The sequence below is a fragment of the Rhagoletis zephyria genome, unplaced genomic scaffold (assembly GCF_001687245.7).
Source record: "Rhagoletis zephyria isolate East Lansing unplaced genomic scaffold, Rhagoletis_zephyria_1.1 Rzeph_scaffold_03748, whole genome shotgun sequence".
NCBI lineage: Eukaryota > Metazoa > Arthropoda > Insecta > Diptera > Tephritidae > Rhagoletis > Rhagoletis zephyria.
This window is the reverse complement of record NW_016160831.1, coordinates 1,088-15,820: the sequence shown is the minus strand read 5'-3', so window position 1 is coordinate 15,820 and position 14,733 is coordinate 1,088. Positions and strand designations below refer to the sequence as shown.

The window sequence follows — 14,733 nt, the reverse complement described above, 5'->3', positions numbered from 1 at the left end:
CAGTAAGTTTATAATGTTCGGTTTTTAAATTATTTTAAACATAATTTGTTCGTAACACTAGTCGCAAAGGTAAGATATTTGGACAAAAAGGAGATGAGTAAGTACAGGGCATTTTTGGCAACTGTCTTTCAATTCAATACAGTCTTTAGAAGGACAAAACTCTTAAAAAAAAATATATACATATTTATATTTCCTTTTTTAAAACAGTCAAAAGTAATCAATAAAAGAACTTTAAATTAAAAATTAAAAAAATAAAAGTTAAACAAAAATTAATAGAAAACATTTTTAAAAATTTAATTACCAAAAGAAAAAATGTAATCAAAAAAGAATAATATTAAAAAAAATTAAAAAAAAACAAAAATTATTTAAAAAAAAGTCTTATATTAAAAGAAAATTAAAATAAAAAAGACAAATAAATAAAATAAGATCCTAAAAATTAATTGATATAAAAAATGTTTTTTTTTTGTTTAACATAAAACTCAAAATCTACCATTTAAAAATTTTTGGTGTTTTTCCACAATAATTTTCAATTAAAAACGGCCTCAAGCTCAATAAAAATTGTTTAATATAAAATCAAAAAATTAAAATAAAATGAAATTAACGACGGAACACCAAATTAAATTAAGAAAAGAAAACAAATAAAATAAGTTTCTAAAAATCAAATTAAATAAAGTAATATTTTTGTATCAATAAAATCTAAAAATGCAGAGAACATTAAACTAAAAACGAAGAAAATAAATATTTTATTAAAGAAAACCAAAAATAATTTCCCAAAATATAAATGCAATTAAAAAAAATCTTCTTTTTAAAACAACAACATCTAAACATTAGAAGAAAATTAAATTGAAAAAAAAATTGCAAAAAGGAAGTGTGGAAATTCCATTGCCCTCTTCTAGTCACGTCGAAGTTAGGCTCCGAAATCGATATGTAGGCGTTCGAAGCTCGAAAGAGGACCTTTATTAATTTTTAATTATTATATGTAAATAACTAAAAATGTAAAATAATAGACGTAGTGCGCCTTTTGCTCTTATTTAAACGGTATATAGTCGGTGATACTGCAAAACGGTCTAAGTCATTAGTGCCCTTGACACTTAGATGGTCTCTTACTTGCACCGGAATGCATCTGCAAGTCGTTACACCCTAATAAACGAAAGACAAAACAGTCTAGCTTTGGCTGATGAAGATGAACGACTGCCAGAAGCGATCAGGTACAGATAACAGATCAACTAAGCACCAGAGGTAATAAGTGACATAGAACGTTTTGCAGTATCACCGACGCTATATATGTATGTATAACTTTTTTTGTGCAAACTTATAATACAGGTGCTATAACCTTATACTTCAAACAATTTTGAACTGATTTAAAAAAAATTGGCATCGTAGTATAGGTTATTAGAAAAATTTGAGAAAAATTACTTAAGGGGAAAAAACACCCATTTAAAGAATTTTGTTTTTCTATTTTTGTCGTTCTAAAATTATTCACTTTATCCTTAAGCATTATTATGATCCTGATAAATATTACAAAACTAAGACAAATCCATAATATAAAATTTAAAGGCTTTGTTATTGGGATCAAATTTAAATATCCACATGAATAGTGGTGTAAAAGATAGGGACACGACACCATCAAGTATTGGCTATTTTTCTTTTCTTTATTTAATGTTTATTTTTTTTTACCATATAAACCCAATTTTCAAATTTTATGCAAAAATTATGAATATTCTTCACAGTTTCATCTAAATTATAGTTTTACTATACGGGTTGCATTTTTAGACTTAAAACTTGAAAAATGCTTTAGTGGATTTTCATTTTGAACCGATCCGAACCATTTTTTGGAGTGATTTTCGGTTCGGTTTTGGTATTTCAAAATAAAAACCGTTCAGTTCATGGGTCGGTTCGAAGCCCGAAAAAGGCGGCGGTTCGGTTCAAAAACCGGTTCAGTTCAAAACCGGTTTGCAGCCCTGCTATTATTATCATATTTATGATTGGTTTGAACACTCCAAGAGAATGGCTCGTTTTTAATAGTTTGATAAATATTTTAGTAAGCGAACTAATGTTAGTACATAACGATAAACGCAACAAATATGACTGCAGAGGAATAAAGAAGATTTAAAAATTTTCCAAAAACTAACAATTAGCGACCGCTGCGTGCTACCATTCCGCAGGGCCAACATCAAAAAATGAAATAAACAAAAAAAAAATGGTTTTTTCTAATAGCGGTCGCCCCTCGGCAGGCAATATTGTGTGTACCTTTGGCGTGTGTGTCTAGCTTTAGTTCAATTTCTAGCTTCTGTTTTAGTTATAATAATATTTATATAATAATATAATAATTATATAATAATTTAATAATAATAAATAATTTTTTAACTAAGTGAACTGCACGGAAAAAGTATGACTTCTAAGAGAAATGTAAAGACCAAGGTACATTGAACAGGTAGTATCAGTAGAGCAGCTGATTTGATTTATTTTCAAATTATTTGGTCTCGAAAATGTCAAATATTTTTAATTTTTTCTTACAAAAATTCTGAATTGTTAAAATCCATTTGCATGTGAAACCTTTTTCCATACAAAACAAGCGATTGAATAGCAGCTTTTGGAACGTTCGCCCAACTCGGCAGCACGACCGCTGATTACTGGGCCTTGCAAAGGATGGATCAATGCTTCGAGAAGCAAACAAATTTACTAGGAAAGAAAGTTGCATCAATTTTTATTTTTTCCAATTTCAATTTTTTATTTTTTATAATTTTTTGTATTTCACATGGCACGCTTTGATTTAGAAGAAAAAATTCAGAACAGTTTTTGACACTTTCGATACCAGAAGCAACAACAAAATACCTACACGCAAATGTTGTTTTTGCTCTACTGATACTACCTGTTTAATGTGCCTTGGTAAAGACCATCGTATTGGACGAAGGTAGAGGCGATTCCTTATGGTTGTCATATCAATTTTTTATTCAGTAAAACCATACTCTACAACATACATATATAGCTAGTCTTTGCTCTGTGGGGAACGGCATTGATGTTGCAAATAATTTTCTTCTTGAAGTAAATAAAATACGCGGTCACACTGGAGAATTGTTTAGTTCCATTTTTTAACAAAGAAATTAAACATCGTTGTGAACAGAATACTAACCTTTATACATATGTGCGACGCGGAAAGATTTGCAAAATGAATAAACAGCCAATCAATTCGGGGATTGCGAGATGCTCTTACAAAAACAACATCTAAATGGTGGCCTGTTTACAATCATACACACACACACACACGGCATCACTCTTTTGCAATTTATTAATCGATACGGCACTATTGTTTTTATTGTTTATGTGGAAATAACACCTTTTTATCACTTTTGGTACATTTTCTCTCGTATTTTTAGCAGAATTAATACTCGCGAAAACGGAAATTAACAAATAACTGTTCTATGGCGCCAAAAAGTAAGCAAAGCACAGGCTTGCATTTGAGCTAAAAAAGTTTTAAAACGGAAGTATGTTAATGTTTGAATTTGTATATTATATATTCAAAAAAGTTAATTAATTTGCGTTACAAATACTTTCAAAACGTTAACAAGTGGACAACCATTAAGTTTTCATCTATTTAAATAGTGAAAATTCCAAATAAAACCCTAATTCTTGCACTTGCTCTTTGATTCCTCCGAATTCAGCGGCATTTCTGAAAGAATCTGTAAATTTAATGTTATGTGGCAACATGGCGTAATCATATGTTTTTACCTACGGGTGCTGCCAGTGTGCAAAATTCCTTAACTATCAATAGGTTCGTTCGCGTAGCTGTTAATTGTTCATGTTTAACCAAAACTTACAAGTTTTTGCGTTCGCGTACGCAAAAAACTTGCAAAGTAGGGGAAATTGAGAGAGCAAAGTGACATTTCATTTTGAGGGGAAGCTGCTGGTTTCTGTTGGAAAAATTTTTGCCAACAGCAATTTGCCAACAGGAAAACAGCTGATCAAAAACAGCTGGTTGGCATTTACGCAAATCACAAAATTGAATTTGATGGTTTGGAAGTTAAAAATTACAAAATGCGACTAATTAAACTTGTAAGAAGTAAGTAGTTATTTGTTTAATCAATAAACTGTGCCAGGATACCACTTTTTAATGAGTTTTCGAACGTTTTAAATTTTACACTTTTGAATGTAAACAAAAATTATATCAGCTGTTCGTCTAACTTGCAAGTTTCTGCAAATTTTCTGTTCGCGTACTATTTTGGATATTTCTCTCTTGTGAGCGAACAGATGACATATCGCCGGAATTTGGCAGTTGGTTGGTTTCTGTTGGAGATTTTAAACGAACGCACCTAATTAAAAACAATTTCATTATTTTTCCATTTTTGCATAAAACTTGGTTTATTGTAATTGCAGATTCATTTAAAAGAAAGATACTTATCATGTCTAAATTATTATACTCCCACTGAACACTAATGTAAATAATGCCCCAAAATATTTGATTGCTCCATCTTATCTGCTTTTCTGGTTCAATGGGCAACACTACGCTTATCAGCTGATTGAAGCTGATTTATACAATGCGGTTGGTTCTGGTTCAATAAAGTTTTTCTCTCCAGTAAAAATATTATAGTAGTGCATATTATTAGTGGAAATATAAAATTTTAAAGTGCGCCGCTGCCAACACCAATTGCATATAACAATAATGGACGTCGACAAAACATTGCTGAACCCAAACAATGATCATAAATCAGATATAAAAACGCCTTTTCTGATTGGAGTGGCGGGTGGAACAGCCAGTGGAAAGGTAAGTACACATAGTAATGTGGGTGGTGCGAATGGTGGCACAAAATGTTTAGTTTGCAAGTGGTAATAAAGGAATAGTTGTGAAATATGCACTTGTTTGCTAACACATCAATAAGCGTAAATTGCGCATTGAATGAATGCTGCCGATAATCAGGTCCAGGCTTAGGTTTGGTTCAAAGCTTTGGATGCAAGGGTTTATTAGTGCAACCGAGTTTAGTTTTGGGGAAGTCTGCAGTAGCGAAACAGTTAATCGTTTATAGTCTCAGTCATTAGGATAATGTAAGAACCTGCATACAATCTCGAAAGTCCTTTTACTATTCAGGCATTTGTATTTGAATTTTTCTAGCCACTAATTATAGATGAATTCCTCTATTTTTAGTCGACAGTATGTAAAAAGATAATGGAACAGCTGGGTCAAGCTGATATGGAGCAAGCGCAACGGCAGGTAATCACATATGTCAATACTCTTTAAGGAATATGGAGATCTTTATGGGATCAAAATTCTTCATTTCGTGTTTTTTTTACCGTCTTTAGGTGGTTACAATCAGCCAAGATAGCTTTTACCGCGAATTAACAGCAGCGGAAAAAATAAAAGCGCAAAAGGGCCTCTTCAATTTCGATCACCCGGATGCGTTCAATGAAAATTTGATGTATGACTCATTGCAGGATATATTAAAGGGCAAAATTGTTAAAGTGCCATGCTATGATTATCGCTCAAATTCGCTGTAAGTAAGACTTTAGTCTTTAAGCAATTAATTCACATAAAGCATTTTTAAAAAGTTAATTGAAAAAGTTGCGAGTTCGGTGTACTTACACAGTACATATCACATGAAAATACGCTGCAACAAAATCCCAAATACATTTTCTATTTAAAGTATTATAACTTTAATAATGTAAAAAGTGTTATTGCATAGTGTAAGTTATCTCTTCATCCATCTCAATTAGCAAATTCTCAACAGTAATATTACATTCCCTTTATACTCGAAATTATTTGCTTTCACTTGTCATGGTTGCCGGAACAATGGTTGCTTAAAACAATTGAACAGCTTGGAAAGTATCACACAAAAGCTAAGATAGACTACATTGTACTCAATGCTTTATCATTTTATTTAGTTTCCATGCGATTATAATATAATCAGCGCTTAGTTCATTGCCCGTCGTCTTACATTAACTCGTAAATCTATATATTTAATCTTTTTACTTCGCTTATTTCATATATGTATAAAGTTCCATACTGATTTACTCGATTGCAATAATACTGTTTCTAATTCGTTTCGGCGACTTCGTAATAAATTTCCTAATGCTTATCGCTAAAGAAAAAGTTATGAATAATTGCTCCAATTCAATGCAACACCCCTCTCATCATTATTAAATCAAATAAATAAGGCAATAATTGCTTATCTTCATTTCATAATCCTCGCCTTTAATTTGTTTGTAAGTAAATTTTATCTATTTAATTTACAGTGATCATGAAAATATGCTAACTATCTATCCGGCTGATGTGGTGCTTTTTGAAGGCATACTCGTTTTCTATTTTCCCAAAATACGTGATCTCTTTCATATGAAACTATTTGTGGATACAGACTCTGATACACGTTTGGCGCGAAGAGGTAAGTCATACATATGTATAAGCAAATATTTTTCCCATTTGTCGTATAATTAATGTATACAATTTTTATTTATGTTATTACAGTACCGCGTGATATCAATGAACGCGGACGGGATTTAGACGCTGTACTGACACAGTATATGACTTTCGTTAAGCCGGCTTTTGAAGAATTTTGCTCCCCGGTAGGTGATAAAAAATACATTGAAATGTTCCTATGCCATCTGCAGTTATTTGCATTCTATTTTTTGTCCTATTTATAGACGAAAAAATTCGCAGATGTTATAATACCACGCGGCGCTGATAACACAGGTTCGTAGAGATTCATTCGCATATTCGTTTTATTGTTGTATTTATTGTTTCCTTATATATGTCAAACAGTTAACAGTTGATAACAGCTAAAATACTATTTGTATACTCTCTACTCTTTAAGTAGCATTTAGTTGCGCTTCTTTGGTTGTTACTATGTTGATTTGCAGAGTTTTAGAGCAATAGCTTAGTTACTTAGCTATTTTTTGCAAATTTCTAAGAGCTTAAATTAATCTATTTTCGAACTTACGTACATATGTATATATTTCTCAAGTACACAAAATGCAAAACAAAAACTCCTACACAACATTTTTCTAGATTTGTATTTTACAACAAAGAAACAACATAAAAATCGCGCGCAAATATTTTCAAACTCAATTTTTGTATTGTTGCTGTTGCCTTATTATTTTTTTCTTAAATTATTTATCTAGTTAAAATTTTTTCTTGGTGGTTGTTGTTGTATCTGTTCGTGCTTGATTTCCAGTTCCGTTTTTTTTGTTACTTGTTATATTTCTTACAGTTGCCATTGATCTCATTGTACATCATATCGGAGAAATTCTTAGACCCGGCGGCAGCACTAACAACCTATATGCCCCCACGTCAGTACATACAACAATAAATAATAAAGCTGACGGCGGCATGATGCGCGAACACTAAAATTAAATATCTATCCATCTATCTAAAAAAAAATTAAGCAAGAAAACAATTAAGTAGCCAAAAAATATATAAAATAAGTTAGAGACCAACCAATTCGATTGGCAATACACGAGTAATCACACGAGCAAACATTTACACTTAAAAACACTGACATACATACATACATACATAAACTTTTAGGGTGTGTGCAGCGCACGCTATCAGCACCGCTAACCAAAATAATGTAGTAATAATAACATTAAGGCCGCACAAAATGAGGAAACTAGTTAAGTGCAAATTCTTTAACATCTGCGCTCGTGTTTTTATTTTTGTAACTTTTAATAGCCTTAAGCTTTGAAGTACCATGCATTACTTTGCTGGTCAATAACACAATTAAGAATACACAAATATACAGCTTGGAATAGATAAATAGGCCAACTAGTATAATAAATAACATAAAGTTATAGTTAAATTTAACTTTATTCTACAAATTTCTTACTATAATTTAACTAATTTAAATGTATTTTCTATTGATCTTCTATTTTAAAGCATTTATACATGTAAACTTTCAATTGTTCTACTTTTCGACTAAGAATACATATTTTTCAAAATATCTGTAGATGGAAATATCTAACTACATACATATAGAACTTCACTACTTGCATACATATCTAAATTATATAGTAAGTTATGCCTACCTACCGCATTCAATTATTAAACGTAAATTTTTTTAGGCAATTCTAATACATACATACATTCATAGATTAAAGTTATTTTTGTTAAAAACAAAAATTAAGCGTAAAGATACCCATCTGAAAATTTATTGTCGCTTTAATAAAAATATTTGTAGCAAAACGCAAATGAAATTATTTTTAAAAAAGTTCGCTTAAACTCAAAATATTTTTAGCAAGAAAACAAACGGTCAAAATCAGCAACGAATTATGATAACTCAAGAAGTTTGCGTGATTTTCGTTCAGCGAAAATAGGTGTTGATATACTTATAGCAACATATGTATGTACATATATATCTATGGCATCTTATTAAAATACAAGCGTATGTGACTTTAGAAGGTTTGACTTTTGATTTAAAAACAAATAAGTTTCCTTTGACAAATATTATATTTTTATTAAGTTTATATTAAACGGTTACCTTAAACTAAACCTATGGCTAGTCAATCGTTAAAATATTGTTTTCAAAACCAAAAAAAAATTCCTTTAAAGACAAAATGGCCTATGTTGATATAAGTTGCTTAATAAAATGTCACAGATATGTATGTATATTTTTTAAATTAGAACAATCTAAGCGACAAAATCTCTATTAATCACTATTATATTGAACAATTTTATTGAGCTATCACTGTCAGTATGGTCATATTACAGAAATCAATTGCATCACTTTATTTTTACTGCTTATGTTTTGAACAAAATTCGGGATTAAACAAGTAGCATATGTTCTATATTAATGGCAAAGCATGTACTGCATACTATCAATATAAGTAAGCAGACTGATAAGATAAATAAGGTGCATTTGTAACCAAATGCATCTGTAAATCGTTCTGCCGTCATAAACTAATGGATACAACCTTCTACCTTTGGTTGATAAAATTGAACGAATAAATAAGCGACGCTTTTAGGTACAAATAACCGCTCATTTAAGCACAGAAGGTTTGAGGTGTATAGTGTATGTATGTATATATACATAAGGGACGGAAATACTTGAGAATAATTGTAGAGAAAAGATTTAGCACTTCATGTAAAAATGCCATGTAATTGTCGATACGACTCGACTCGCGAAAGCCGAGCGCCCCAAAACTGTGATGACATTTTATGTTGTTAAAACAACAAGAACAATCTCAGGACACCCATATTCGCATTTCACCTCTCAATCATCAACTGAAGCCAATTAAGTGTATGCCAACGATTTCTACGTAACTAATAGACGTAAAATCGGCTAGGCGGTTACAGCTTCAATAAAGAAGAAGAAGAATGGACGCAAAATAAAATATTCGCAGCCAATATGAAAGGAATCTGATCTTGAAAATTTCTTCAATTAAAAACTCAATCAGGTGCGGACTCTACATTCACGATTCCTGCACTAACGTTTGATAGCCTTCTCTCAGTTCAAGCAATAAAGTTCTCAATTTCCTAGCCAGTAGCAATCGTCTTCGTCAAGCACAACTAATGGTAGGACAAAGAAACGTTCTGAACGAACTTAGTTGGGCTCACTTGAAATCAGGGACCGACAACACAAGGTGTGATCGAAACTGAATATCGTTATCCTATTTTTTTCCCAAGAATGCTTAAAATCCCAAACCGAAATAAAAACAAAACCTCAGGAGTGTTTTTATATGAACGAAAGTGAAAACGAAACGGTCGAGAATTTTCTCAACGGGAATTATATAAGAATAAAACCCTTTGGAACGTTCCCAAAGAGCACAAAATGCGAGCGATACTTTCGGCAACATTTCTAAGATAGCAAAATGGGAACAAAAGTCTCCGGAACGTTTGGGAACCAAAGTATCAGAATTTTTTGACAGAGAACGAAGTGGAAAAAAATAATCTCGGAACTTTTCTCATAGCCTTGCATTAGTTTGAAATGTTTGAATATTAAAATAATTTAAAAATGAACTGAATGGCAACTACGCGCATTAAGTCAATAAAAGACTTAAAATGCGAACTTTTCTTGCACAGAAAGTTAAATTTTTTTCTATAAATGGATAATGAGAAACGATCCGGAAGTTGAAATGATCGAACTTTCCTCTGACTTCGAATTCTATCGGAACCTTTCTCAGATCTTCCTTGAAAAACGTTCTCGATACTTTTGTTCTCATTGGAGACGTTTTTGAGAGTTCTATGCTTATTTTGTTCTATTTGAAAATGTTCTCGAACCTTTTGTTCCCGTTCAAACTGCTGTTTGTTCCCGTTACGTTTGTTCCCGTTTGGTTCTTTTGCGGGGGCATTCTTGACTTGCAATGGTGGTGATTATTTATCGACAGATACCGTTGATGGCCTGTCGATGCAATGTCTGGTTCTTGTCCGTGAATTAGTAGTGGTGCCTACTGACGTGCCCAGAGATTGGTTCTGCTGCCAGCAAGTGTCTGCTCAGACGCTCCCTCTGATAGCAGCATAGTTAAGAGTTCGAACTATTCTAGATGTTAGAAGTGTGAAGCTTCGAAAGCGATTGGGGGAAAACACCAAAAGCATTCGTGCAGGTGAACACATCCTTCGAAGTCGAGCAATTTATACTTGTTCTGTGTACTCACCAGCTGGCCTCATAAAGTATGCGCCAAAGTAGGTATGAAATATAATGCTAATTACTAAACTATGTAAAATTATAATTTTATTCATTGTATAGTAAGTACAAGCACTTTAAGATCTTAAGTAATAAATATCAATATAATTATAAGTATGTACATTAGACCGTACTAAATATTTTACAAGCAAACAAACCGAAGTTCGTCATACACCCCTAAGCCAAAAGTAGTAAGTTTTCAAGGCAATTTCGAAGAACAAACAATTTTTTGTTTTGGCCGAACCCCGCCCAACATGTTTATATTTTCTCATTTTGGCCAATGTTTTTTTTGAAGTTTAGAATTATTATATATTTTTTTTTATTAAAATACTAGCTTTTTCCCGAGGGGTTCACCTCACGTTTTTATACAAATATGAAAAATAATTTGAAGATGTGATATTTTATTTCTCTGCCCTTTTGGTTATAGCAGTTAAGGTATTTAGGCCGTTAAAACGTGTAATCTTTTTTTATATATCCCAGTACTAAGTCCCAGTACTATAACATAAACACCTCTAGAGATATGCAGTATAAAATAGAAAATTTGTACAGGAGATACCACGCCCCTTATCGAATAGCCCCAATTTATTTCCATGGGCATGGAATTAGTTTTGTATACACATCTCGGTGCCAAGTTCCAGTCCTCTGCAATAAACAGCTTCAGAGATATGCAGCAGAAAAAAAATTAATTTGCATGGGAGTTGCCTTGCCCCCTTGTCTATTAACTCCCACCTTTCTCCATGAGTATGGGATTGATTTCACATACATACATATCACCATACCAAGCTTGAGTACTTTACTCCAAATTTTGGAAGAGATATGCAATATGAAAGTTTCAGTTAGTATGGGAGGAGGTTCCACGCCCATTTTTCTCCGTGAGTATGAATTTGATTTGACATACATACATATCCCCAAACCCAGTTCCAGTACTCTCTCACAAATACTTCCAGAGATATGTATGCAATATGAAAATTCCAACCCTTAATTTATCGGAATTATTTTAAGTCTAAGACCATCCTTGGAAAATCCGTAGTAAGTGTGCCGAGAAAGCGGTTAAGGAGGTAGTATATTTTTCACTCCAGGTCACAAATCATCTGCCTGCAAAATTTTATTTTTAAAAAGGTGGCAACCCTCTTCAAAAATATCTCCGAAATTTAGCTCTCTTAAACTTTTTTTCATTGACAACCGTATTGTAATATTTGATTGAACTTATTAATTCAATTGCAATTTTTTAACGGTTGTGTAATGAAATCCCGATATACAAAATACCGAAATACAGAATCCCGAAAGACATTATCCAGACACGACCAAATCCCGCGATTTTTTAATTATTTTTATATTTTGTCGGGATTTTTGTCATGATTGTCTTCTGTTTTCACTCAAAAATAATGCATAAATGACACAGTTGTTGTTATTGTTGTAAGGACTTACTTCGCCCGTAATTGTCCGCAGGCTCAACTAACGGTAGGCCCAGGAGATTTGATATTTCGATGAGGTATAACGAGAGGGAGAGGGGGGATGTTAGTTGAGTTGGATTGAGTGAGAATGTGAAGAGGTGGTTGGTGTCAAGGAGGGAATCTCCACATGCTGGACACTCATTTTCGATGTTGGGAGGCGAGTTGGGCCATCTCGTTGGGGTATCTCGTGGCAGTTGAAGCTCACTCTCGTTCACAGGTGGTGATTGACGCTGATGACGGCATTCACTTGACTGGAGTTTGTAAATACCGTTAATAGCCTGTCTGTACAGTCCCAGTCCCAGGGGTCCTGTGCGTAGTACCGGACCTGGTCCTTCAGCTGAAGCAAGTTCGAGTGCTGACAACTGTAGCACCTTACTGGGAGAATTTCGGCTTCACTGTGGATGTGATGTTCAGGCGACATCAGAAGACATCCTCTGGTTGTCCAGGGTGTTGTATTGTGGCATGTCTTTAGTTTCGTCCACTGCGAACCAATTGTCCCCGGCGAGCACACAGGCGCTGCATAATTTAGAACCGGACCACTTTGTATGTTTGCAATACCGTTTCTTTGTATTTGGCCAAGTACTGCCGAATTGAGGACTACGGCTCGCTACGGGAACGAGAGCTAGATCTGACAATTTTCCGGTTATTCACCGTTGGAATTAGTTTGCCTTCGACGAGAATACGCAGCTTTCGTCCTTGTTGTAAAATAGTTGCCGAGAAGGTTAGGCTCCTTGTAGTGAAGAAGCGAAAAAATGTGGAGTGGTAACCGTTTATATATAAGCATAAGTCATCAATTTCATTTCCGGACGACTAAAATGCCTTAATATTACCTATTTCAGTAGTACCCTCTTTGTAAATGACTGCATTTCGTTATCTAATCTGATGAAAAATGTTACAAAAAAAAAAACAAAACAAAAAGAAGCTGTAATTTTCGTGTATGGAAACGTTTACTTCACTCATAATTACTTTACAATTGTCACAAGGGCCTGTTCACCAGTCACGACTTTAAATATTTTTTAAAATGTCTACTATTTACGCCTAATTTTTTTGTGAAAACGAAAGCATATAGGATATGTTTTACAACACAAAACACCAGTCACCAGTGTTTTGGGCCATATCACACTCTAAGATCCGACTGTAAATGCCGAAGTTATGACGAAACATGTAAAATCACGACCACACCGTTTTGCCAAAAAAAAAAAAATGTATGTTGCAATTGCTTGTTTTAGACTCTAGGATGTACGGCTAACCTTTTTTTCTGGTACGGTCTAATGTACATACATACCACTCGCATAGTAAATAAAAAAGTCCAACTTGTATTTAATCACGAAATCACTGGACACAGTTCATAGTTTTCACCAGTAACAAATCTACTCGTATCGCCTTCGAAGTCCGCCCCCAAAAGAAAAGCTAACAGGTAAGCTTTAATTTTTCCAACTTCATTAAGTCGATTTCGTTTGCTTCTTTAGCTAACTAATTATTATTATTTTTTTTTAATTAATGATATATTTTTAAACTGCATTTAAAACTACTCTACTAGTAGAACTACATTTTACTATAAAATAAACAAAAATTCTCTTTTTCCAGTTGCCATCGATTTGATTGTCCAGCATATACGCGATTTCCTCAACAATCGTTCGCGTTACGGCTCCTCGACGAATATCGCTTACTGCACAAATGCCGATCACGAGCATGGTCCTACAAATGGTATTGGCTTTAGAGGTACTACTGCTGCCAGCGGCGGCGGAGGTAGGCCGGCTCCTCGTTGCCGCGTGCGCTTAATTGTTTCTGAAAGCACTACTACTACTAACAACACCAAATTTACGAAAGGCAATAATGCTGTGGCATATATAAGACCGCATTGATGCAATTCGAAAAGAAGTGCAAAAAAAAAATATTATGCATCAAACAGCAAATTTTAACCAAAGTACTTACTAAAAATGCTGCTTAGCGCAATATTTTGTATGCGTAAATGTTGGAAAAAAAAAACACCAAATGTGATAACAATTTTGCTTCGATTATACCTACTACATATTTATATATGCATGAATTAACCAAATTTACACTTGAAATTATGTAAACCACTGCACTTTTATGATTAGTTGAATTAGTTTGCTAAAAAATTTAACCAAATCTGGTAATTGTTCGTTTAGCTATGATGATTGTTCAAACAAAACTAATAATTATGCTAGTTTAACTGTTTTTCTATAGTTGCAAATACCAAAAATGTGTTACAATATTTACATAATGTATAATTATGCAGCCTGTTTGTTACTCTTTCCAATGCTTTTCTGTAATATGCAACGCTTTGAAACTAAACACTGAATATACTATATGGGTTAATCCTAGTCAAACCGACCATTTTTGATTTTGGTCAGAATATTTCTTTTATCATGTAACAAAGTTCTGCCAAAGGAAAAATATATTATAGTTACAAAAATTGTCCTCATCTCGTTTTAAACGTGATTCGCAAAATAAAAACTTTACAATTTTTTGAAATTAAAAAATTGTAAAAGCAAAACTTTATAAAAAATGTTGACTAAATTTCGTTTATACCATACCTTCAACTGGTCTTAAAAGATCCTGAAAGGAAGGTTTTTTTTTTTGAAGACATACAGTGACGAGCAAAACTGTAACATGGTGTGACATATTTCCAAGTTCTAAAGACTTTCATC

The 14,733-nt window shown here is 33.1% G+C and overlaps 1 protein-coding gene across 2 annotated transcripts; it reads left to right on the top strand.

Moving 5' to 3' along the window:
- The first annotated feature begins 4,507 nt into the window (after positions 1 to 4,507).
- Positions 4,508 to 14,470, top strand: Uck (Uridine-cytidine kinase). 2 transcript variants are annotated; one of them, XM_017624717.1, is made up of 7 exons: positions 4,508 to 4,762; positions 5,141 to 5,206; positions 5,296 to 5,486; positions 6,226 to 6,371; positions 6,455 to 6,552; positions 6,631 to 6,679; positions 13,646 to 14,470. In XM_017624717.1, the coding sequence occupies exons 1-7, from the start codon at positions 4,661 to 4,663 to the stop codon at positions 13,921 to 13,923; spliced, it is 930 nt and encodes a 309-aa protein (XP_017480206.1). In that variant the 5' UTR covers positions 4,508 to 4,660; the 3' UTR covers positions 13,924 to 14,470. The 2 variants fall into 2 exon arrangements, with proteins under 2 accessions (XP_017480206.1, XP_017480207.1); XM_017624718.1 differs by lacking the exon at positions 13,646 to 14,470 and adding an exon at positions 7,197 to 8,712 and having other exon boundaries at positions 4,509 to 4,762.
- The last annotated feature ends 263 nt before the right edge of the window (positions 14,471 to 14,733 follow it).

Excerpts from the sequence above, each read along its gene's own strand:
- Uck (XM_017624717.1), top strand. The coding sequence starts at position 4,661 with ATGGACGTCGACAAAACATTGCTGAACCCAAACAATGATCATAAATCA. Across the intron at positions 4,763-5,140 it reads GTGGAACAGCCAGTGGAAAG|TCGACAGTATGTAAAAAGAT; the intron begins GTAAGTACACAT and ends CTCTATTTTTAG. Across the intron at positions 5,207-5,295 it reads TGGAGCAAGCGCAACGGCAG|GTGGTTACAATCAGCCAAGA; the intron begins GTAATCACATAT and ends TACCGTCTTTAG.